The sequence below is a fragment of the Sapajus apella genome, unplaced genomic scaffold (assembly GCF_009761245.1).
Source record: "Sapajus apella isolate SASKATOON/1434 unplaced genomic scaffold, GSC_monkey_1.0 scaffold3, whole genome shotgun sequence".
Taxonomy (NCBI): Eukaryota; Metazoa; Chordata; class Mammalia; order Primates; family Cebidae; genus Sapajus; species Sapajus apella.
The window spans coordinates 1,667,961-1,694,681 of record NW_022436943.1 but is presented as its reverse complement, the minus strand read 5'-3'; the positions used below and the strand labels follow the sequence as shown (position 1 = coordinate 1,694,681).

Genomic DNA, 26,721 nt, shown 5'->3' with positions numbered 1-26,721 from the left:
TCACACATAGCAACATTAACCTTAAATGTAAATGGACTAAATGCCCCAATCAAACGACACAAACTGGAAAATTAGATAAAATGTCAAGGCCCATCGGTGTGCTGTATCCAGGAAACCCATCTCACATGCAAGGAAACACATAGGCTCAAAATAAAGGGATGGAGGAAGATTTACCAAACAAACGGAGAACAAAAAAAGAAAGAAAAAACAAAAAAGCAGGAGTTGCAATCCTAGTCTCTGATAAAATAGACCTTAAACCAACAAAGATCAAAAGAGACAAAGAAGGGCATTACATAATGGTAAAAGGATCAATGCATCAAGAAGAGCTAACGATCCTAAATATATACGCACCCAATACAGGAGCACCCAGATACATACAGCAAGTTCTTAACAACCTACAAAGAGACTTAAACTCCCACACAATAATAGTGGGAGACTTTAACCCTCCACTGTCAATATTAAACAGATCAACGAGACAGAGGATTAACAAGGATATCCAGGACTTGAACTCAGATCCGGACCAAGTGGACCTAACAGACATCTACAGAAGTCTCCACCCCAAATCCACAGAACATACGTTCTTCTCAGCACCACATCACACCTACTCTAAAATTGACCACACAGTTGGAAGTAAATCACTCCTCAGCAAATGCAAAAGAACGGAAATCATAACAAACAGTCTCTCAGACCACAGTGCAGTCAAATTAGAAGTCAGGATTAACAAACTAACTCAGAACCTCACAACTTCATGGAAACTGAACAACTGGCTCTTGAATGTTGACTGGATAAACAATGAAATGAAGGCAAAAATAAAGATGTTCTTCGAAACCAATGAGAACAAAGACAGAACGTACCAGAAACTCTGGGACACACTTAAAGCAGTATCTAGAGAGAAATTTATAGCAATAAATGCCCACATGAGAAGCTAGGAAAGATCTAAAATCGATACCCTATCGTCAAAATTGAAAGAGCTGTAGGAGCAAGATCAAAAAAACTCAAAAGCCAGCAGAAGACAAGAAATGACTAAGATCAGAGCAGACGTGAAGGAGATTGAGACACAAAAACCTTTCAAAAAATCATTAAATCCAGGAGCTGGTTTTTAGAAAAGATCAACAAAATAGACTGCCAGCCAGATTAATAAAAAAGAAAAGAGAGAAGAATCAAATAGATGCAATAAAAAACGATAAAGGGGCTATCACCACCGATCCCACAGAAGTAGAAACTATCATCAGCGATTACTACAAACAGCTCTATCTATGCAAATAAACCAGTAAACCTGGAAGAAATGGATAAATTCCTGGACACTTGCCCCCTCCCAAGCCTAAACCAAGAAGTTGAAACCCTGAATAGACTAATAACAAGGGCTGAAGTTGAGGCAGCAATTAGTAGCCTACTTCCAAAAAAAGTCCATGTCTAGACAGGTTCAGAGCTGAATCCTACCAGACATACAAAGAGGAGCTGATGCCACTCCTTCTGAAACTATTCCAGACAATCCAAAAAGAGGGAATCCTTCCCAAATCATTTAATGAGACCAACATCATCCTGATACCAAAACCCGGCAGAGACTCAACAAAAAAAGAAAGCTTCAGGCTAATATTCATGATGAACACCAATGCAAAAATCATCAATAAAATACTGGCAAACTGATTGCAAAAGCACATCAAAAAACTTATCCATTACGATCAAGTAGGCTTCAGCCCAGGGATGCAAGACTGGTTCAACATATGCAATTCTATAAATGCAATCCACCACATAAACAGAACCAAAGACAAAAACCACATGATTACCTCCATAAATGTGCAGAAGGCCTTTGACAATATTCAATAGCCCTTTATGCTAAAAACTCTCAATAAACTAGGTATCGACGAACGTTTCTCAAAATAAAGCTATTTATGACAAACCCACAGCCAATATCATACTGAATGGGCAAAAACTGAAAGCATTTCCTTTGAAATCTGGCACTAGACAAGGATGCCCTCTCTCACCACTCCTATTCAATATAGTATTGGAAGTTCTAGCCAGAGCAATCAGGCAAGAAAAAACAATTAAATAAAGGTATTCAATTAGGAAAGGAGGAAGTCAAATTGTCTCTATCTGCAGATGACATGATTGTATATTTAGAAGACCCCATCGTCTCAGCCCAAAATCTCCTTAAACTGATAAGCAACTTCAGCAAAGTCTTAGGATACAAAATCAGTGTGCAGAAATCACAAGCATATCTATACACCAATAACAGACTAAGAGAGAGCCAAATCAAGAGTGAACTCCCATTCACAATTGCTACAAAGAGAATAAAATACCTAAGAATACGACTAACAAAGGATGTAAAGGACCTCTTCAAGGAGTTCTACAAACCACTGCTTAAGGAAATAAAAGAGGACACAAACAGATGGTTCCATGCTCATGGTTAGGAAGAATCAATATTGTGAAAATGGCCATACTGCCCAAAGTAATTTATAGATTCAATGCTATCCGCATCGAGGTACCTTTGACCCTCTTCACAGAACTGGGAAAAACCACTTTAAACTTTATATGGAGCCAAAGGAGAGCCCACATAGCCAAGACAATCCTAAGCAAAAAGAACAAAGCTGGAGGCATCACACTACCGGACTTCAAACTATACTAGAAGGCTACAGTAATCAAAACAGCATGGTACTGGTACCAAAACAGAGATATAGACCAATGGAACACAACAGAGGTCTCGGAGGCAACGCCACACATCTACAACCATCTGATCTTTGACAAACCTGACAAAAACAAGCAATGGGGAAATGATTCCCTGTTTAGTAAATGGTGTTGGGAAAACTGGTTAGCAGCGTTCAGAGAGTTGAAACTGGACCCCTTCCTGACACCTTACACTAAAATTAACTCCAGATGGATTAAAGACTCGAACATAAGACCTAACACCATAAAAACCCTAGAAGAAAACCTAGGCAAAACCATTCAGGACATAGGCATGGGCTTCATGACTAAAACACCAAAAGCATTGGCAAAAAAAGCCGAAAGAGACACATGGGACCTAGTTAAACTCCAGAGCTTCTGTGCAGCAAAAGAAACAATCATTAGAGTGAATCCGCAACCAACAGATCGGGGGAAAATTTTTGCAATCTACCCATCTGACAAAGGGCTGCTATCCTTTGATACTATAACAGATTTACAAGAAAAAAACAAACAAACACATCCAAAAGTGGGAGAAGGATATGAACAGACACTTTTCAAAAGAAGACATATATGAGTCCAACAAACATATGAAAAAATGCTCATCATCACTGATTATGAGAGAAATGCAAATCACAAGCACATTTAGATAGCACCTCATGCCAGTTAGAATGGCGATCATTAAAAAATCTAGAGACAACAGATGCTGGAGAGGATGTGGAGAAAGAGGAACACTTTTACACTGTTGGCGGGAGCGTAAACTAGTTCAACCATTGTGGAAGACAGTGTGGCGCTTCCTCAAGGAGCTAGAAACAGAAATTCCATTTGACCCAGCAATCCCATTACTGGGTATATATCCAAAGGATTATAAATCATTCTATTATAAAGACACATGCACACGTATGTTCACTGAGGCACTGTTTACAATAGAAAAGACCTGGAGCCAACCCAAATGCCCATCAACGATAGACTGGACAAGGAAAATGTGACACGTATACACCATGGAATACTATGCAGCCATAAAAGTGATGAGTTTGTGTCCCTTGTAGGGACATGGATGAATCTGGAAACCATCATTCTCAGCAAACTGACACAAGAACGGAAAATCAAACACAGCATGTTCTCACTCATAGGACACTGTTGAACAATGAGAACACCTGGTCACAGGGAGGGGAGCATCACACACTGGGGTTTTGGGGGGGGCAAGGGAGGGACAGTAGGGATTTGGGGAGGTTGGGGAGGGGCAACATGGGGAGTAATGCCAGATGTAAGTGACGGGGGGATGGAGACAGAAAACCACCTTGTCACGTATGTACCTATGCAACAATCCTGCGTGATCTCCACATGTACCCCAGAATCTAAAATACAATTAACAAAAAAAATTCTGTCTACATCAGTCTAGACATTTTATGTTACTGTAGTTATGTAATATGTGACTTTTTTGGTCTGACTTTTTTCAGTTTATATAATGTTATAAAGGTTCATTCATGTTATAGTGTGTATCAGTGTTTCTTTTTTTTGACTGAATATCATTTCTTTGTATCATTTGATGACATTTGGTTTTCAACAGTTGGAGTACATATATGTTGTTTTTATTTTTTGGCTAAGAATACTGCCTCTATGAACATTCATGTGCAATTTTTTTGTATGAACATGTTTTCTGTCCTCTTTGGTGTGTTTATACCTATGTAGATAATTTCTGGGTCATATGATAACTCAATGTCCATCTTATTTCCAAATTGCCAAATTGTGTTTTCCATAGTAACTACTGCATTGTGTGTGATGTTCCAGTGTCTACCTATTCAGGCCATATTTGTTATTTTCTGTTTATTTTTATTTTTAAAAATTACATCCGTTCTGATAGGTGTGAAGCTGTATCTCGTGGATTTCAATTTTATTTTTCTCATGTCTGATGATGTTGAGCATTTTTTCATGTGCTTATTGGCCATTTTTATATTTACTTTGGACAAATGTCTTTTCAGGTCCTATGTTCACTTTGAAAATTGGGCTGTTTATCTTGTTCTTGTCGAATTATGGGAATTTTTTTGATATTCTGGAAACTAGACCCTTATTAGATATATGATTTGCAAATATTTCTCCCCTTGTGTAAATTGCCTTTCACTTTGTTGATAGAATCTCTTGATTCACAAAAGTTTAAAATTCTGATGATGTGCAGTTTATCTTTTTTATTCTGTGGCTTTTTCCTGTTATGGTTAAGGAAATGTTGTCTAATTCAGTATCGCGGAGATTTATATCTCTGCCTACTTCTAAGACCTTTATAATTTTAGCTCTTTGATCCGTTTCAAATTTTTGTATATGACTTGAGGTATTAGTCTAAATTTATTCTTTTGTATGGGCGCATCCAGTTGTTCCAAAACCATTTGCTGAAAAGATGTTCTTTTCCCATTGATTGTTCTTGACATCCATCCTTATCAAAAATCAATTGGCCATGGATATATGGGTTTATTTTCACTGTCATTTTTAGTGCATTCATTTATATGTTTATCTTTATGCAAGTATGACACTATTTTGATTACTGTACTTTTGTAGTAATTTTTGAAATTGGGAAGTGTGAGTTTTCCAACTTTGTTCTTTTTCAAGATCGTTTTTGCTATTTGATGTCCCTTGAAACTCCATATTAATTTTGGGATTGGCTTGTTCATTTTTTCAAAATAGATAGCTGAGCTTTTGATAGAGATTGAATTGAATCTGTTGGTCAATTTTGAGAGTGTTCCCATTTCTAAAATATTAAATGTTCTAATCCATAAACATGGGATGTCTTTCCATTTATTCAAGTCTTTTAAAATTTCCTTCAACCATATTTTATAGTTTAAAGTATGCAGATTTTATGCTTGTTAAATTTATTTCTAAGTTTTTTTTTTGTTTGTTTTATTTTAGTACTGTTAATGGAATTGTTTTGTTAATTTCAGTTTGGGGTTGTTCAGTGTAAGTGTGTAGTAATTAAAGTGATTTTTGTGTAATTACTTTATATCTTGAAACTTTCTTGAATTCACTTGTTAGTTTTTTCCCCTGCTTATTAATAGAAAAAATAATAGAGGTGGGGTTTGGCCATGTTGCCCAGACTGGCCTTGAAGTCATGAACTCAAGGTATCTGTCCACCTTGGCCTCCTAAAGTGTTGGGATTACAGGCGTTAGCCACTGAGCTTGGCCGCATATCAGTTTCGGGTGTTTGTTTGTGTGTGTATGTTTTCTTTAGGGTTTTCTGTGGATAAGATCATACAGTCTGTGACTAGTAAAAATCACACTTCTTCCTTTACAGTCGGAATGCCTTTTATTTATTTTTCTTGCTGAATTTATTGACTGAAGCTTCTACTACAACGTTGAATAGAATGATAAGAGCAGAGTCCCTTGTCCTGTTACTGATTTTGGAACAAAGCTTTCGGTCTTTACCACTTAGTATGATGCCTTATATGATGTTTAGGAAGTTCTCTAATATTCTTATTTTGCTAAGGGTTTTTAATCATGAAAGATTATTAGATTTTGTCAAATGCTTTTCCTGTGTTAATAGAACATTTTGTTAATGCGGTATATTGCACTAATTGATTTATGTTCAACCACACTCTTATTCCTGAGATAATTTCTTAGTTGTTATGGTGTATAATCCTTTCAGTATTCTGCTGAATTTTATTTTCCTAGTATTTTACTAAGAATTTATGCCTCTAGTTTATAAGGGATATTTGTCTATAGGTTTCTTCTGTTGCCTTTGGCTTTGGTGTTAATTTTTTGTGTATTCGCCTATGTTTATCTTTATGCAAGTATGACCCTATTTTGATTACTGTACCTTTGTAGTAAGTTTTGAAATTTGGAAGTTTGAGTTTTCCAACTTTGTTCTTCTTTTTCAAGGTTGTTTTCGCTATATGAGGTCCCTTGGGTAATACTGGCCCCAAAAAGGAATTAGGAAAGATTCCATCCTCTTGCTTTTTGCAAGAGTTTGAAAAAAATGGTGTTTATTTTTTAAATGTTTGGTTTAATTCACCAGTCAAGCTTTCTGGTCTTGGACTTTCCTTTGTTGAGAGATTTCTACTTCATTTTTGAAGATTGGTTTTGCCAGAATTAGAATAATTTGTTTATAGCATTTTTCTTTCAGCACTTTGAATATTTCGTCGCACTGCCTTTTGGCCTTAATGGTTTCTGATGGAGGATTCCTTCAAAAGTAAACCAGGCAGTTTACAACTCTGCTTTAGCCTTTGCTTCTTTCTTGTGCAGGCCCTGAAAACAAACCTGAGGTGAAAGCTTAGGGTCTTTGCTGGTCCTTCCTCTGCATGCACACAGACCTGTCTGGGCATGATTATGGCCTTCTAATTCTTAGAATGTGAGAAATGTTCAGAGTTCATATTACACAAAGCATCAAGTTCCAGTCTAAATTTTTGGTTGATCTGTTGTTTGCCCAGTTTTGCATTCATTGTTACATGCAGGAAACATCAATTTATTTGCTTGTATGTATTTTCTACAAATGTCCCTGGGTAATTGTTTTACCTTTGCGTGAGTTCTGAATTTAGAAAGATCAAGCAAGCTCTTTGAGTTGGTCCAGCAGGTAGCCACCAGACAGACATGTCAAAACAAATGACCACAATTCTTTGTGAATCAAAACTGTTTTTCTTCTGTTGCCTATACTGAGACTGTGAGCTGTAGGGACTGGGGAATGCAATGAAAGAAAACATCACAAAGATTATTGTTCCTACTGAGATTCAGTGGGTTTTTATTAATTAAGTGTTCTTCTGTTTGCAGCATGCTCTTGGTTAGTTTTTAGACTCTTGAAAAAGTTAATTTCTGACAGTTTTTTGCCAACTTTTTTGTTGCTTTAATGAAAGGACAGACTTTTGGGACATTCCTTACTCTGCCCTTTATTCTGATGCCATACCACTTCAGGGAGGTTTTAAGTGAAGTTTGTTTCATGGAGGAATTAAGAAACTGTTTGGTAATCCAAGGTTGGGGTAGGGGGCAGTTGGATATATTGATAATGCTGATATCTTGCTATTGCATTTGTAAATACAAATTTTTTAAAAACTTTTAAGTTCAGGGGTACAGTGCAGGTTTGTTATATAGGTAAACTTATATAATGGGGTTTGTCATTATTTTGATACCCAGGTATTAAGCGTTGTACCCATTAGTTATTTTTCCTGATCTTCTCTTTCATCCTACCCTTCACCCTCTGACTGGGCCCAGTATCTGTTGTTCATCTCTGTGTATCCATGTGTTCTCATCATTTAGCTCCCATTTATAAGTGAGAACATGCAATATTTGGTTTTCTGTTCTTGGATTATTTGCAAGTTTACTAAGGATAATGACTTCCTGCTCCATTCATGTTCCTGCAAAGGGCATGATGTCATTCTCTTTTTTGACTGCATATTATTCCATAGTGTTTATGTAATGTATCTTCTTTATCCATCTACCACTGATGAACATGTAGTTTGATTCCATGTCTTGTTGTTGTTAATAGTGCTGCATTGAACATACATGTGCATGTGGCTTTATGACAGAACAATTTATGTTTCTTTGGATATATAGTTGGTAATGGGATTGCTGGGTTGAATGTTATTTCTGTTTTTAGGTCTTTCAAGAATCACCACAGAGCTTTCCACAATAGTTGAACCAATTTACACTCCCACCAGCACTGTGTCCGTGTTTCTTGTCTCTGCAACATCTCCAGCAACTGTTATTTGTTACCTTTTTAGTAATAACCATTGTAACTGGTGTGAGATGGTATCTCATTGTGATTTAGATTTGCATTTCTCTGATAATCGATGATATTGAGCATTTTTTTTCATGTGCTTCTTGACTGCATTTAGGTCCTCTTTTGAAAAGAGTCTATTCATGTCCATTGCCCACTTTTTAATGTGTTTTTTTTTTCTTGTAGATTTAAGTTTCTTATAGATGTTGGATATTAGACCTTTGTCAGATGTAGAGTTTGCAAAATTTTTCTCCCAGTCTGTAGGTTGTCTGTTTACTTTTTTGATAGTTTCTTTTGCTGTGCAGAAGTTCTTTAATTTAAATAGATCTCATTTGTCAGTTTTTGCTTTTATTGCAGTTATGTTTGGAGTCTCTGTCATGAAATCTTTTTCTTTCTTTATGTCCAGAATGGTATTGCCTAGGTTGTCTTCCAGGGTGTTTATAGTTTGCAATTTTACATTTAAGTCTTTGATCCATCTTATGTTGGTTTTCGTATATAGTATAAGAAAGGGATCTGATTTCAATCTTCTGTGTATGGCTAGCCATAACATGGATTTTTATATGTTGAACCAACCTTGCATCCCATGATAAAAGCCCAGTAGATCATGGTGGCTATGCTTTTTGATGTGCTACTGGATTCCGTTTGCCAGTATTTTGCTGAGGATTTTTGCATTGATGTTCTTCAAGGATGTTGGCCTGAGGTTTTCTTTTTGTTGTTGCTATATTTCTGCCAGGTTTTGATATCAAGATGATGCTGGCCTCATAGAATAAGGACACTGTTTTTGGAATAGTTTCAGGAGGAATGGTAACAATTTTTCTTTGCACATCTGCTAGAATTCTGTGAACTCATCTGGTCCTGAGCTTTTTTTGGCTGATATGCTACTTATTACTGATTCAATTTTGAATCCCAATACTGTTCTATTTAGAGATTCAATTTCTTCCTGTTTCAGTCTTGAGAGGGTGTATGTATCCAGGAATTCATCCATTTCTTCTAGATTTTTTTTTTTTTTTGACACGGAGTCTCACTCTGTTGCCAGGCTGGAGTGCCCTGGCATGATCTCAGCTCAACTGCAACCTCTGCCTCTGGGTTCAAGCGATTCTCCTGCCTCAGCCTCCCAAATAGCTGTGACTACAGGTGCCTGCCACCACACCTAGCTGATTTTTGTATTTTTAATAGAGATGGGGTTTTACCATGTTGGCCAAGGATGGTCTCTATCTCTTGACCTCGTGATCCACCCACCTTGGCCTCCCAAAGTTCTTACAGATTTTATAGTTTGTGTGGATAGTATTGTTCATAACCTTCTCTGATGGTTATTTGTATTTCTTTGGGGTCATTGGTAATATTCCTGTTGTTGTTTCTAATTGTGTTTACTTGGATCATCTCTCTTTTCTTTGTTACTAGTCTACTAGCAGTGTGTTTTTTAATTAATTTTTTCAAAACTCCTGTGTTTGTTCGTCTTTTGAATGGTTTTGTGTATCTCAATCTCCTTTGGTTTAGCTCTGATTTTGGTTATTTCTTAGTTTAAATTGTGAGGTCTGACTGCAGCCAATGGAGATCAGACACAGCAGTAAGGATGACTCCAAATGTGTAAGGAATAAATTTGTTTGTTTTCGTTTGTTCATTGTCCTTTCGTGGCAAAATGGCAAGTGAGAATACCCTTCCTGCCGTCCAGGAAGTAAAAATTGCTTTGCTGAAAAAATCCTTTGTCTCAGTGCTAATTTTTCTTTAGGGCAGCAAGTTTCTAATTCTAGCACAGTTTCTTCATAGTGTTGATAGACTTTACAATTTGATATGTTTTTGCACTGGCTGCTACTGGTTTTTCCTTTCCATAATTAATGCTCCCTTCAGGAGCTCTTGTGAGGAGGCCTGGTGGTGACAAAATTTCTCAGCATTTAGTTGTCTATAAAGGATTTTGTTTCTCCTTTGCTATGATGCTTAGTTTGAGTAGACATGAAGTTCTAGGTTGAAAATTCTTTTCTTTAAGAATATTGAATATTGCCCCCACTCTATTCTGGCTTGTAGGGTTTCTATAGAGAGATCTGCTGTTAGTCTGATGGGCTTCCCTTTGTGGATAATGCGACCTGTTTTTCTGACTGCTCTTAACATTTTTTCCTTCATTTCATCTGTAGTGAATCTGACTATTATGTGCCTTGCGGTTGCTCTTCTTGAGGAATATCTTTGCGGTATTTTCTGTATTTCCTGGACTTGAATGGTGGCCTGGCTTGCTAGGTTGGGGAAGTTCTCCTGGATAATATCCTGGAGAGTTTTCCAGCTTGGATTCATTCTCTCTGTAACATTCAGATACACCTATCAAACATAGATTAGATCTTTTCACATAATCCCACATTTCTTAGAGGCTTTGTTCATTTCTTTTCACTCTTTTTTCTCTATTCTTGCCTTCTCCTTGTATTTCATTGAGTTGATCTGCAATCTCTGATATCCTTTCTTTGGCTTGGTCAGTTCAGCTATTGAAACTTGTGTATGCTTCGCGAAATTCTTGTGCTGTGTTTTTCAGCTCCATCAGGTCGTTTATATTCTTCTCTCAGATGTTTATTCTAGTTAGCATCTCATCTAACCTTTTTTCTAGGTTCTTAGTTTCTTTGCATTGTTAGCACATGTTCTTTTAGCTCAGAGAGTTTGTTATTACCCACCTTCTGAAGCCTGTTTCTGTCAATTCATCAGATTCATTCTCCATCCATCTTTGATCCCTAGCTGGTGAGGAGTTCTGATCCCTTGGAGGAGGAGAAGCATTCCAGTTTTTGGTGTTTTTATCCTTTTTGCTCTGGTTTCATCTTATCATAGTGGCTTTATCTATCTGTGGTGTCTGTATTGGTGACTTTTGGATGGGGTCTCTGAGTGGACATCCTTTTTGTTGATGTTGAAGCTTTTTCTTTCTGTTTCTTAGTTTTCTTTTAACAGTCAGGCCTCTCTGCTGCAGGACTGCTGGAGGTCCACTCCAGACTCTGCCTGCCTGAGGATCACCCACAGGACCTGCAGAATAGTAAGAGTTGCTGCTGGTTTCTTCTTCTGTTATCTTTGTCCCAGAAGGATACCCGCCCTGAGCTCTCCTTTATGAGGTTTCTCTTTGGGTGTGTGGGGGTCAGGGAGCTGCTTGAGGAGACAGTCTGTCCCTTCTGTCCCTTATAGGAGCTCAAGTGCTGTGCTGGGAGCTCCACTGTTCCATGCAGAGCTGCTGGGCTGATACCTTTAAGTCTGCTGCAGCAGAACTCATAACTGCCTCTTTTCCCAGGTGCTCTGACTTAGGAAGGTTGGCTTTATTTATAAGTTCCTGAAGTACTGTTGCCTTTTTTCAGAGATGCCCTGCCCCTCATGGAGTAGTCTAGTCACAGTCTGCCAGCAGAGGTGTTGCTGAGCTGCTGTAGGCTCTGCACAGCTGCCGTGCGAACTGCCTGGGTATTGGCAGACTGCTTTGGTAGTAGGGGATGCCCTTCCCCTCAATGAGCTGGACTCTCCCAGGTCCAGCTGCGCTTGCTGCGAAACTCTCAATCCAGAGCGTTTCAGATTGCTTGTTTTGTCGGGGTGGTATCCACTGAGCCAGATCTCCTGGATCCCTGTCTCAGCCCCCTCCCTTTCAGTTGAATGGGTAGCTCTGTCTTGCAGGTGTTCCAGGCGCCAGTTGAAATGGCCGCCCAGAGTTGTGTGAGTTTGTGTGCACCAACCTGCGGCACCAGCTGTGCTGAAAACCCGTGGCACTTTTCCTCCCGGAAATCTCCTGGTCTGTGAGCAGTGAAAACTTGTTTGGAAATGTGGTGAGCATTCACTTTCTGCGTTGTTTTTGCTGGGAACTGCACTCTGGAGCTGTTCCTATTCGACCATCTTGGATCAAACCCCCCCCCCCCCCCCCCCCCCCCTTTTTTTTTGAGACAGTCTTGCTCTATTACCCAGCTTGGAGTGCAGTGGCATGATGTCAGCTCACTACAACCTCTGCCTCCAGGGTTCAAGTGATTCTCCTGCCTCAGCCTCCCAAGTAGCTGAAACTACAGGTGCCCACCACCATACCTGGCTAATTTTTGTATTTTTAGAAGGGATGAGGTTTCACCACTTTGGCCGGGCAGATGTTGAACTCCTGACCTCAAGTGATCCACCTGCCTTGGCCTCCCAAAGTTCTGGGATTACAGGTGTGAGCCACCACATCCAGCCTTATTCCTAGATTCTGAATTCTTTGAGTGTAAAGATGGTGGCCAGGCACAGTGGCTCATATCCGTAATCCCATCACTTTGTGAGACCAAGGATCATCTGAGCTCAGGAATTCAAGACCAGCCTGGCCAACGTGATGAAATTCTGTGTCTATTAAAATTGCAAAAATTACCTGGACGTGGTGACAGATACCAGAAATCCCAGGTATTTGAGTGGCTGAGGAAGGAGAGTCACTGGAACCTAGGAGAAGGTGAAGGTTATAGTGAGCCAAGATTGTGCCCCTGCACTCCAACCTGGGCGAAAGAGTGAAAGTTTGTCTAAAAAAAAAAAATTAAAAAAATTAAAGATGGTGCCTGTCTCCTCAGATCCTAGGACAGAATATTGCATCTGTGACGCTTTAAATATTAAATACAATTGATTTTTCACTAAAGTTGATTGTGGTAGATTGAGCAGGGTTATTCTTCCTATTTTTTAAATAGGAAAGTTAAGCTTTGAAAAGTTATGTAATTTTCCCCTACAAACACAAAACGAATAATTAAGCCAGAATTAGAACTTAGATTTTTAAAATTTTGTATCCTACCTTAAATGAAAATCTTTGAAAGTAGGGCTACAGATAAGAAATTTAAAAATACAAATAAATGTGGGAAATCAAGCCCCCTGCAGTCAGACGTGGATTAAATCTCAGTTGAATGGCCATGTAAAGCCTATTTAAATATTTCTTATAGATAAAAGCCACAGGAAATCAACTGAATTTGTGAATTTGCTCTCAAATGACTATAGTCACACTAGCTTCCTTGCCCTTGCTTGCACTTGCCATGCTCAGTTCTACCTCAGGGCCTTTGTTCATAAACTTACATCTGCCTGAAATACTTTCTAGAGATACCCAAGTAGCTGTCTCTTACCTCCTTCAAGACTGCTCAAGCTTCAATTTAATAAGATCTATCTTTATAATAAAGCCTACCTACTATATATAAAATTGATCACTCTAAAGCAGTCTCATTCCACTTATGTTCCACTTTTTTTTTTTTTGGGGGGGGGGGGGATGGAGTTTCACTCTGACGCTCAGGCTGGTGTACAGGGGTGTGAATTTGGCTCACTGCAACCTCCACCCCGGGGTCAAGCCATTCTCCCATCTCAGCCTCCGAGTAGCTGGGACTACAGGCACCTACCACTATTCCCAGCTAATTTTTTGTATTTTCAATAGAGATGGGGTTTCCCATGTTGACCAAGCTGGTTATGTTCTACTTTTTCTATTTCTAGTAGTTTTTCTCTTATAACTTTCGTATATTTATTGATTTTTGTCTTCCTCTACTCCCCACTAGAATGTAAACTCTTTGAGGACAAGGATTTTAATTTTTTTGGTTTGTTCATTGGAATCTTAAAATGGCTGTTTCCTAAGTAGCCAGAATATAACTGCTTACAGAGTAGGCAATTAATAAATATTTACTCAACTGATTGATTTTTTAGAGAACAGCTTCAACATGAAGCATGAAGTTAACTAGGCCTCATCTGACACCTCAGTAGTTAAATAATAGGAAGGACATTACAGCTCATTTATTAGTGGACCTAGAAACTACAAAGTAAAAACTGAATCTTGGCTTTGAAGGATATTAGCTTTATAACAAATAGGACTTTGCCTACTATAACAGTGGCTACATAAGGAGCTCATTGACATGAAAGATGACAGAAATTAAAGCATGTCTGGAATTTACAAAGGTAGCCCATTACTTGACACTATTAATATGTCAGTATATCAGGTTACAGCTTGAAATTGCCTTATATTCTTTTATAGATGAATTGTGCACGTAAATTGACTATATATGCTAGACTATAGTAGATAGGGTAGGAAGGATAGTAGAAAGTCTGAGAAATTCTGGAGAATTCTTGGTAACTGCACATTGCTTTATCTGTTTGAATGCCTGCAGAATGTTTTCTGTGTCTTTTGGCATTCAGTGGCTTTACTGGGATAATGATCATTCAGAATCATTTTTGTATATGACACATTGTGCACTTTGTAGTTTAGGCATTTATTTTACATAGAATTTTTTTGGTAAATATTTCTGTATACTGTCCCTTTTCTATTTGTTTTTCTGTTTAGGAACACTGATTATGTATATTGTATATTGCCCTTTCCTGATACTGATATCAGTATCTTTTTCTAAAATCATTTTATAATTTTTCAAAATTGTTATTTTTATGTAGATTTCTAAATTTTATCTACCTTCTTTCTGACTAATTTGAGTTATATTTTATTTGTTGAACTTCTAGATATTTGGAGATTTATACATAACCTTATGGTATTAATTTATAGTTTAAATGCATTGTGATCAGCACCTATACTGTGTATGATTTCAGCCTTTTTCCTTTTACGAGACTTGCTTTTATGTTCTTATAGTATGCCTTGTGAATGTGTATTCTGCTATTGTTGGGTGGGTGTTCTACAAATGTCAATAAGGCCAAGTTGATTGATGGTGGTGTTTTTGTTTTTAATTATTTACTTACATTCTATATGTTTTATCAATTCCTGAGAGAAGAGTGTCAACCTTTAGTTTTTGGATTTGCCTGTTCCTCTTTTCAGTTCTCTATTTAAAAAAATTTATGTATTTTGAAGATCTGTAATGCCTACAAACTTAATTAACCATGTTGTCATTATCAAAAAAATCTCTCTGTATCTATGGTAATAGTCTGTGTTCTGAAGTTTAATATATTTAATATTTAGTAATGCATTGCTCTTTTTTAATTAGAGTTATGTGGTGTTTCTTGTGCTCATTCCTTTACTCCTTCATGACCTTATCTCCTTTATTTTTAGCCTATCTGTCTTCTTTATATTTAAAGTGGATATATAGTTGGATCTTGGATTTTTTGTTAAATATAATCTGAGCATCTCTTCCTTTAATTGATATGCTTAGACATTTGAGACTTAATATTTATATTTTGGGGTTTAGTTCTAGTATTTTGCTGTGGGTTTCTAATTGTCCCATCTGTTGTTTTGTTTTCTTTTCCTAACTTTATTTAGATTGAGTTTGTTTCATCCTCACCATTCCATTCTTATTCCATTATCTCCACTATTGCCTTTATTAGTTTTACCTGTTGGTTTTATGGATTTAGGTATTCTAAGGTTTACAGTTTACATCTTTTACTTATCACAGCTACCTTCAAATAATGTTATACCATGTCACACATTGTGTGAGAACCTCCATTTTCCTTTTTCTGTCCTTTGCTATTGGCATTATGAATTCTACTTTTCCATGTGTTGTAAACTCTGAACTATGTTGTTATGATTTTTGCTTTAAACAGTTAATTATTTAATCTTGTTAATGAGAGTGCTCTTCTTCTGCTTCTTTCTTCTTTCTTCCTTTCACCCATATATTTACCATTCCCAGCACTCTTCAAATTTCTTTATATAGAGACACAAATATTTTCATCTGGCATCACATTCATTTAGCCTGAAGAATTTTCTTTAACATTTTTTGTATTATAGATATGCTGGTCGGGAATTTTTCCCAGTGTTTAGTCATAAAAAGGCTCTTTTGCTTACATTTTTAAAAGATTTTTTTTCTGAATTTTGGATTCTAGGCTGACAGTTTTTCTTTTTTCTTTCAGCATTTCAATCATGTTATTCTGTTGTTTTCTGTTGTATATGATTTCTGGTGAGGAGTCTTTATTTTCTAGCTTTTGTTTCTTTATATGTGATGTATTTTTCTCTTTAACACTAGTTTTCAGAAATTTGATTTTAATGTGCCTTGGTATGTTTTTAATTCTTGTCTGCTTGGGGTTTGTTGAACTTAGATATTTGGGTTTATAGTTTTCTTCAAATTGCTTGATAGTGTCCCACATCTCATTAAAGCTTTGTTCAGTTATTTTAGTCTTTTATCTTTCTTAGTCCTCAATTTCCTGGGACCTTCTCGGAGAATAGTCAGCAAGTGGGAGAAAAGAGGGAAGCATTTATTCTTGCATTTCCATGTTCTGTATGTGTGAATGCAAAGTAGTTTGCTGGTGTCTCATGATGCATGGTGTCTTTAGGTAATGCAAGTGAAAGTTTACATTGAATTGGCCAGAATAAGAGGTAGGGTGAGAAGCTTTTTAGGTGATATACAAGAGATGTTTTATACTCTCCATGTGTGGTTACAGTTATGGTGTAACTGACAAATGGTGGAAGGTTTGTGGGGTTGAGGAAAGAGCAGGTGACAGTCTACTATAGTAGCATCCTGATTTTTTTTTATATCTATCTTTTTTTTTTGTTCTTCTATTTTATCTTGCTTGCACTTCAGTATAAACTTGTTGCTTATAGACATATTGAAATCTTTCCTTGCTTTGAGGAGTTGTTATTTAGAAAATTTAACTACATAGTTCACTTTATTCAAAATGAATAAGGAATCAACAAATTAGATATTCCAGGGCAGAAATTAAAAAAAAAATTTGCCATTTACTATCAAATAGAGTCCTGAGTATAATGTAAATATTTCATAAATACTTCTGAGAAAAAGTTTTAGGAAAGAGGTCTCTGGATCAGCTTGCCTGGATTTAATTTCTAATTAAATGTCACTAGTGTGACATTTGATACCTTAATATATCTGTGTATGTCTTGGTTTTCCCATTTGAAAAACTAGTATAATGATAGTACTTCTCTCATAGAGTTATTATGGCAGAATTTAACGTGTTACTATAAGAAATCTAGAGTAATACAGGGTTTCTAGTAAATCTTCTCTAAGAGTTAACAAGCACCATTTTTATTTTTACTTATGATAACTGCCTTGATTATACAGTAGTTGCTTGAGCAGAATATGTGTGTATGGGCATCATTCTAGTTTGTATTTTTATATTTTATTTCTCAAAATTTTTGAAATAGTGAAACACAAAGGTAGCAGAATTGCCTATTTTGTTTAATCGAATTTTAAAATACTTTGGATATATTCCCTTTCTGCTTTTGCAACCTAAGTCATTTAGTATTTTGTTGTCTGTAAATGCTGTTTACTGTATTGTGATTCTTTCTGTTTTCTTGTTCAGGACCAAAAGATCTCAGATTGCTATAACTGAAGGTATATTTGAACTTCCTAACCTCACAGTTCAAGCTACAAGAGCACAGACACTTCTCTTGCAAGCAATATATCAAAGTTGGTCTCATATTGGAAATGTCAGCTCTTCTGCAGTGAATGAAGCTTTGATAAATGAAATCTTCCTAAGTATAGGTAAGAGAACAATCTTTTTGATAAGAATATGGAAAATTTGTGTTAGAGGCAACTAATATTTTATTATTAAAATACATATGTCTAGCATGGTCAACTTAAATTGTAATATGTTTCTGTGAAGATAGATATGTATAGCTTATGTTTAAAATCCAGATTATGAGTTAAGGCATCCAGTTTTTTTTCCTTCCTACCAATTTCTGCATATGTTTCATAATCGCAAATAACTATTTTTCACCAGCTTCTTGCATAATTTATCTTTTGGATAACTTAAGGTTATCAATATATGTGTTTGAAATGATAGCCAAATCAAGTATAAGTACACGATACTTGTTTTAAGTTGTTTCAGTTTAAAATAATAATGTTAGGTTTGTCAGTAACACATAAGTAGTTTTTGAAGGTTACATTTTTAAGTGTAATTATGCTTAAAGTAACATTATTTTTAATTTATCTGTTAAAATAAGGTGACTTTCATTCTTATATGATGCTTTTGAAGGTTTTAATTTGGGACCTTATATTTTAATTAAAGTTTTCTTATTTGGCCTAGCTATTGACTAAAGTAAAATACAGGTTGATTATCCTTTATTCAAAGTGTTTGGTACCAGAAGTGTTTCAAATTTCAGATTTTTTCCAGATCTGGAATATTTGCACATACATATATACTGGGGATGTGACTCAAGTCTAAATATGAAATTTATTTACATTTCCCATATACCTTATGCACATAGTCTGAAGGTAATTTTATATAATATTTTTAACAATTTTGTGTGACTTAATCACATGAGGTCAGGTGTGGGATTTTCTACTTGTATCATGTCAATGCTCAAAACGTTTTAAATTTTGGAGCATTTCAGATTTTGAGAATTCAGATTAGGGATGCTCAAGCTGTACTAGTTTTGTTGCCGGCTTTTAGCATTTTATAAAGAATAACATGATAAATGTTGCAGTAGGATAGAGATTCTTCACTTGGAGCTTATGAAAAGACTTAGAGTTTTCTGAATCCCCTGAAGTAGTATGCAAATTTTAGTGTATATATAAACACACACCCAGAAATACGTATTTATCTCTTCTTTTTGAATTGAACTTACTGCTCCTGTCTAATAGAAATTTTGTACCCTTTGAACAGCATCTTTTTATTGCAAACCCACCACTACTTTATTCCGCCCACATTTTGTAACCACTGTTCTACTCTAACCACCATACTATTCTCTACTTCTATGAGTTTGACTTTTTTAGATTCCACATTTAAGTGCAATCCTGTAGTATGTGCTTATTTCACTTTGTATAATGTGTTCCAGGTTCAACTGTGTTGTCCTAAATGACAGAATTTCCTTCTTTTTGTAAGGCAGGATAGTAAGCTGTTGTGGATATATGCCATATTTCCTTTATCCATTCGTTACTTAATGGACATTTATACTGATTCAATATCTTGTCTATTGTGACCAATACTACAATGAATATGGGAATGCAGATATCTCTTTAACATGATTTCATTTTTTTTGGACATATACCCAGAAGTAGAATTGCTAGATCATATGACAGTTATATTTTTAAAATTTTGAGGAACTTCTATATCATTTTTCGTAATGGTTGTACTACTTTTCATTCCTACCAACAGTGTTTCTTTTCCTCCAAATCTTTGCTAACACTTATCTTTCATCTTTTTGAGACTGGTCATTCTAACAGATATATGCATATATCTCATTGTGGATTTAATTTACATTTCTCTACTAATCAGTGATGCTGAGTATGTATTTATATACATGTTGGGCATTTACATTTTTCATGAACCTGTTGAACATCTGTCATCTTTTGAGAAATGTTTTTGCCCATGTTTAAATTGAGTTGTTTTCTTGTTATTGAGTTGAGTTCCTTAGATATTTTGGATAGCAAACCTTTATCAGATGTATGGTTTGCAGATTTTTCTCCCAGTTTCTGGGTTCTTCCTTTACTCTATTAATTGTTTCTTTTGCTATGCAGAAGCTTTTGTTTGATGAAGTCCCATTTTTCTGTTACTGCTTTTATTTCCTGTGCTTTCCGGGTTGTAGTCAATGCCCAGACCAATGAAGCTTTGTCCCTAAGTTTCTTCTAGTAGGCTTACATCTCCAGGTCTTAATATTTAAGTCCTTAATCTGTTCTGAATTGTTTTTTCCTCATGGTAGCAGATAAGGATTCAATCTTACTGTTCTGCATGTAGATATCCTGTTTTCCCAACAGCATTTATTGAAGAATCTGTTCTTTTCCCATTGTATATTATTGGCATCTTCATAAAAAATCAATTGTCCATAAATGTGTGGGTTTATTTTGGATTCTTTGTCTTTTTTTATAGGTTGACGTGTCTGTTTTCATGCCAGTACCATGCTGTTTTGATTGCTATAGCTTTTTAGTATAAAGTCAGATAGTATGATTCCTTCAGCTTTGTTCTTTTTGTTTAAGATTGCTTTGGTTCTTTAAGGTCTTTTATTCCATATGAATATAAGGATTTTTTTTAACGTTACTTCTCCCATTTAATTAACACAGAATATCTTTCCATTTATTTGTTTTTTTTTTTTTTTTTTAGTTTATCAGTGCTTTATACTTTTCAGTATACAGATCTTTCATATCCTTGGTTAAATTTATACATATGTATTTTTGTTGTTGTTGCTATTATAAATGGGATCGTTTTTCTAATTTTTTTTTGAATACCATTAGTTTTGGCTATGTTAATGCATAAAAATGGTACTGATTTTTACATGTTCATTTTGTATCCTACACCTTTACTGAATTCACTTATCAGTTCTAAAAGTTTTTTGTTGTTGGAGTCTCCCTCTGTCACCCAGGCTGGTGTGCAGTGGTGTGATCTTGGCTTACTGCAACCTCTGCTTCCTGGGTTTGTAACTGGGATTACAGGTGCATCACCACACCTGGCTAATTTTTTTTTTGTATTTTTGGTAGAGACGGGGTCTCACCATGTAGGTCAGGCTTGTCTTGAACTACCGACCTCAAGTGATTCACCAGCCTCAGCCTCTCAAAGTTCTGGGATTACAGGTGTGACCCACCACACCTGTCTGGGATTTTTACATATAAGATCATATTGTCAAGAAGCAGAGACAATCTAACTTCTTCCTTTTCTATTACAATGCCTTCTATTTCTTCCTCTTGCTTAATTTTTCTGAATAGGACTTCCAGTACTGTGTGGAAAAGAAGTAGTGAGAGTGAGCATTCTTGTCATGTCCCTGATCTTTAAAGAAAAGATTTCAGGTTTTCACTGTTCAGTATGATGTTAGCCCTGGGCTTGTCCTATATATTCTTTATTATGTTTAGGTACATTCCTTCTATACCTAATCTTTTGATAGTATTTGATCATGAAATGCCATGGAATTTTGTCAGATGCTTTTTCTGCATCTATTGAGATGATGATATGACTTTTGTTTTTTATTTTGTTAATGTGATGTATCATATTTATTGACTTGTATTTGTCAAACCATCCTTGCATCCCATGGATAAATACCACTGTATCATGACAAAATATTATATTAATGTGTTGTTGAATTTTGTTTGTTAATATTTTGTTGAGAATTTTTACATCTGTGTTCACCAAGGATGTTGGTTTGTAAGCTTTTCTTGTAGTGCCCGTGTCTAGCTTTGGTATGAGGGTAATACTGGCCTTCTAAAATGAGTTTGGAAGTATTCTAGATTTTTGGAAGAGTTTGAGAAGTGATCAATATTAGTCGTTCTTTAAACGTCTGGTAGAATTCATCCAGTCCAGAACTTTTCTTTGACAGGGACTTTTTCTTACTGATTCACTCTTCTTATTCATTATTGGTCTACTTGTATTTTATGTTCCCTCATGATTGATTGAGTCTTGATATGTTAAATCTGTCTAGGAATGTATTAATTTCTTTTAGCTTATCTAATCCATTGGTGTAGCATTGTTCATAGTAGTCGCTTATGGTGAGTATATTTCTGTGGTTTCTATCAGTTAATTTCTCATGTTTCATTTTTATTTATTTGAGCAAGCTCTTTTTTTCTTTGTCTATGAAGGGTTTGTTTATCTTGTCAAAAAAGCCTTCTTATTTTTGTTTATTTAAAAAATCATTTTCTTAGTCTTTATGTATTTCTGTTTCAATATTTGTTACTTTCTTCCTTCTGCTGATGTTAGATCTTTTTCTAGTTCCTTGAAGTATAATGTTTGATTGGGTATTTGAAATCTTTGTTTTTGATATAGACATTTATTGCTGTAATCTTCTTTCTTACAACTACGTCAGCTGCATTTCATAGGTTGTGTATTTTGTGTTTCCATTTTCATTTGTCTCAAGATACTTTTTGATTTTCTTTTTGATTTCATCTTGTATCTGTTGGTAATTGAGGAACAGGTTTTTAATTTTCACATATTTGTGATTTTTCCCAAGATTTCTTTTTTAAAAAAGAGGAAGTCAAATTGTGTCTGTTTGCACATGACATGATTGTGTGTTTAGAAAACTTTATCATCTCAGCCCAAAATCTCCTTAAGCTTATAAGCAACTTCAGCAGTGTTTCAGGATACAAAATCAATGTGCAAAAATCACAAGCATTTGTATACACCAATAATAGAGAGCCAAATCTTCAGTGAACTTGCATTCACAATTGCTACAAAGAGAATAAAATATCTAGGAATACAACTTACACAGGATGTGAAGGAGCTCTTTAAGGAGAACTACAAACTACTGCTCAGGTAAATAAGAGAGAATACAAATGGAAAACCTTTCCATTCTCATGGATAGGAGGAATTAATATTGTAAAAATGGCCATATTGCCCAAAGTAATTTATAGATTCAATGCTATCCCATCAAGCTATCATTGACTTTTTTTACGGAATTAGAAAAAAACTACTTTAAATTTCACAGGGAACCAAAAAAGAGCCTGTATAGCCAAGTCAATTCTAAGCAAAAAGAACAAAGCTGGAGGCATCATACTACCTGACTTCAAACTATGCTACAAGGCTACAGAAACCAAAACAGCATGGTACTGGTACCAAAACAAACATGTAGACCAATGAAACAGAACAGTGGCTTCAGAAATACACCACACACCTACAACCATGTAATCTTTGACAAACCTGACAAAAACAAGCAATGGGGAAAGGATTCCCTATTTAATAAATTGTGTTGGGAAAACTGGCTAGCCATATTGAGAAAACCGAAACTTCATCCCTTCCTTACACCTTATATAAAAATTAACTCAAGATGGATTAAAGACTTAAAAGTAAGACCCAAAACCATAAAAATTCTAGAAGAAAACCTCAGCAATACCATTCAGGATATAGGCATGGGCAAAGACTTCATGACTAAAACACCAAAAGCAACGGCAACAAAAGCCAAAATTGATAAATGGGATCTAATTAAACTAACGAGCTTCTGCACAGCAAAAGAAACTATCAGACTATCATTGGCCAGACTTGGTAGTTCACACCTGTAATCCCAGCACTTTGGAAGGCCAAGGCCGTGGATCACCTGAGGTCAGGAGTTTGAGACCAGCCTGACTAACATGATGAAACCCTTGTCTCTACTAAACATACAAAATATTAGTTAAGTGTGTTGGCCTGCACCTGTAATCCCAGCTACCCTGGAGGCTGAGGCAGGAGAATTGCTTGAACCTGGGAGGTGGAGGTTGCAGTGAACTGAAATCGTGGCATTGCATTCCAGCCTGGGCAACAAGAGCAAAACTCTGTCAAAAAAAAAAAAAAAAGAAAAGAAAAGAAAAGAAACTATCATCAGAGGGAACAGGCAACCTATGCAATGGGAGAAAATCTGTCCGTCTGACAAAGGGCTAATATCTAGAATCTACATGGAACTTAAAAAAAATTTACAAGAGAAAAATAATCCCATCAAAAAGTGGGCAAAGGATATGAACAGGCACTTATCAAAAAAAAAAAAAAAAAGACTTATGGTTGGGCACAGTGGCTCATACCTGTAATCTCAGTACTTTGGGAGGCCAAGGCACATGGATCATCTTAGGTCAGGGGTTCCAGACCAGCGTGACCAACATGGAGAAACCCTGTCTCTACTAAAAATGCAAAATTAGTGGGGCATGGTGACGCATGCTTTCTACGTAGTTCCAGCTACTCAGGAGGCTGAGGCAGGAGAATCGCTTAAATCCAGGAGGTGGAGGTTGCAGTGAGCCCAGATTGCGCTATTTCACCCTAGCCTGGGCAGCAAGAGCAAAACTCCAAGAGTGGGGAAAAAAAGGACATTTATGCAGCCAACAAACGTATGAAAAGTAGCTCATCATCACTGACCATTAGAGAAATGCAAATCCAAACCACAATGAGATACCATCTCACACCAGTTAGAATGGCGATAATCAACAAGTCAGGAAACAAGAGATACTGGAGAGGATGTGGAGAAATAGGAACACTTTTACACTGTTGGTGGGAGTGTAAATTAGTTCAACCATTGTGGAAGACAGTGTGGCGATTCCTCAAGGAACTAGAACCAGAAATACCGTTTGACCCAGCAATCACATTGCTGGTGTATACCCAAGGGTATATAAATCATTCTACTATAAAGACACATGCATTCGTATGTTTAGTGCAGCACTATTCACAATAGCCAAGACTTGGAACCAACCCAAATGCCCATCAACGATAGACTGGACAAGGAAAATGTGGCACATATATACCATGGAATACTATGCAGCCATAAAAAGTATAAGTTTATGTCCTTTGCAGGGACATGGATGAAGCTGGAGACCATCATTCTCAGCAAACTAACACAGGCACAGAAAACCAAACACCACATGTTCTCACTCATAAGTGGTAGTTGAGCAATGAGGACACATGGACAGAGGCAGGGGAACATCATAAACCAGGGCCTGTTGGGAGTGGGGAGCTAAGGGAGGGATAGCATTAGGAGAAATACCTAATGTAGATGACGGGTTAATGGGTTCAGCAAACTAGGTATGGCATGCATATACCTATATAACAAACCTACACGTTTTGCACATGTATCCCAGAACTTAAAGTATTAAAAAAAAAAAAAAAGAAATACAAAACTCTATACTTTCATCTACTTTTCATGTACTTTACAGTTGTCTTTTAAAGATTTTTCATCTAGTGAGCTGCATAACTAAGTACTGGTTACTATTAAAGTTACTTAGACTGAGTTGGCTCACCTATTTTAGATATTTCTCATTTATTAATTTCATTGGCTTCTTACCGGGAATATTGCTGTTGGAAGGTTCTGTATGCTTTTTTTACAGATGGGAACATTTATGCTTAGAACAATTTAGTGTTTTTTTAAGTATCGTCCCACAGCTATTCATTGACTGAGTCATTTTTTGAAGCCAGGCCTTTGGAATTTTCTGTTACTGTTATGTCTGCAATACCAAACTACCTCTGGTAAATGAGATCAGAAATAGAGTATATAAAGTTTGTTACTTTATTAGAAAATATTAATGAAATTATAGCAAATATTAGAAATTTAATTAAAATTAATTATAAAGGATAAAGGACAAATTAAAATTTGAGCTAAATATGTATTAATCAGGTTATTGAATTATATATTTTTGTTATTTGTGTTTCTGATGGTTCTTAAATCACAGAAATTCTAACCCTGTCTTTTTGCCAGAAGATTAAACATAAAGTCACACATGGCTTTCGTTTGCTCTGGAAAACAAGGACTTGCTACCACTTTCCCTTGTTCAGAAGTTCATTATTTTGTTGACAGTTTAGTTCCATTCATCTGGTATTTGCAGGGAAATAACTTACAGACTTTAAAATCTAAAGGTGATCAAATGGGTATTTGAATCGCTCATTTAAGTTATGTCTTAATGTTAAAATAAAAATCTACTTTCCAGAAAGTAACTGTTAAAGTATTTTATGCAAGATTTCATGTGGGATACCTTAATGGTTGAATAATAAATTTTACCTCATAAAAATGAAATTCAATAATACAGTAGCTTTCTCAGCTCAGTAGCATCTGGTCTATTCTCATGAGGGCCAGTATTTTCCAACTCATTAGGATCATGTCGTTCTGTATGTCGTCAACATTGACTTAGCCAAGCTACCTTTACTTACATAACTGCCAAACTATTAAATAGGTCTCTTGTGGAGTGAAGTCAAATATTCCTCTTACTTTACTTCTGCCTTAGAAGAGGGGAAGAAAATGTACATACTGTAACATTTAAACATCTGGTCTAAAACCACATCACTGTAACTTTAAATAAAGTTACGGAGGTATTCTTCCCAGGTGTGCATATGAAAAGGATTTTGGAGTTGTCGAATAGTTCTTTAACCACTTAGGAAAAAGACTGAGGTATATCAATATGCTTTTTCTATTCCTCTGTTTTCAGACTGCTTCCCTCCTCCATCATGTCTGCTAAATACTTCTAATGTGTTCTAAGACATATATTTTTGAGATGTTACAAAATTTTCTTGCCAAATTCAGGCATTGGCTATACATTTATTCTTGCCTAAGAAAAAAATTGAGTTAGATTTGTATTAAGAAATACCAATAAGACCTTTTGATGTTCAAATTGGAGTAAAAAGACATTAATTTTTATTAATCTTATGAGTTTAAGGTGTCCTCTTATGCACTTTTAATAATATGAATATTTATTGAATTTAAAGTTTCCATTTTACTACAGCTCATGTCCAGGTATTGAGAGCTCATTTATAGAATATGTGGTCATTATTAAGAAATGAGTAGTTAATGTAAGGTGTAACCCATTTTTGCCAGAGGTTGCAATTTTTTTTTCTTCTTATGAAAAATTAGATCTTGGCAATGACCTTAATTACTAGGATATAAATAACTCCTACAAGCTTAGCATTCCAATAATGGAACACTAGGCATTAATGAGTTAAAAACACACTTAGAATGTTGAGTTATGTCTGACTTTAATTTTGTTTCTGTATTCTGTCTCAGACATTTTGATGATGTTTGTAAATTTTTTTCTGATGATACTTCATGGTACAGGAATGTGAATTTTAGGTGTCATTTAGTAGAAGAAGATATATAAAGTGTGTGTGTACAGAGATTTGAGAAAAATACAATGCCTTAAATTATGGTG

The 26,721-nt window shown here is 35.9% G+C and overlaps 1 protein-coding gene across 1 annotated transcript in view; it reads left to right on the top strand.

Moving 5' to 3' along the window:
• Window positions 1-26,721, top strand: part of VPS13B (vacuolar protein sorting 13 homolog B) — an 823,218-nt gene that overhangs the window by 158,391 nt on the left and 638,106 nt on the right. The window contains exon 17 of the mRNA XM_032247702.1: window positions 17,516-17,697. Coding sequence (XP_032103593.1) covers window positions 17,516-17,697 — 182 coding nt within the window. The remainder of the gene's footprint in view (window positions 1-17,515; window positions 17,698-26,721) is intronic.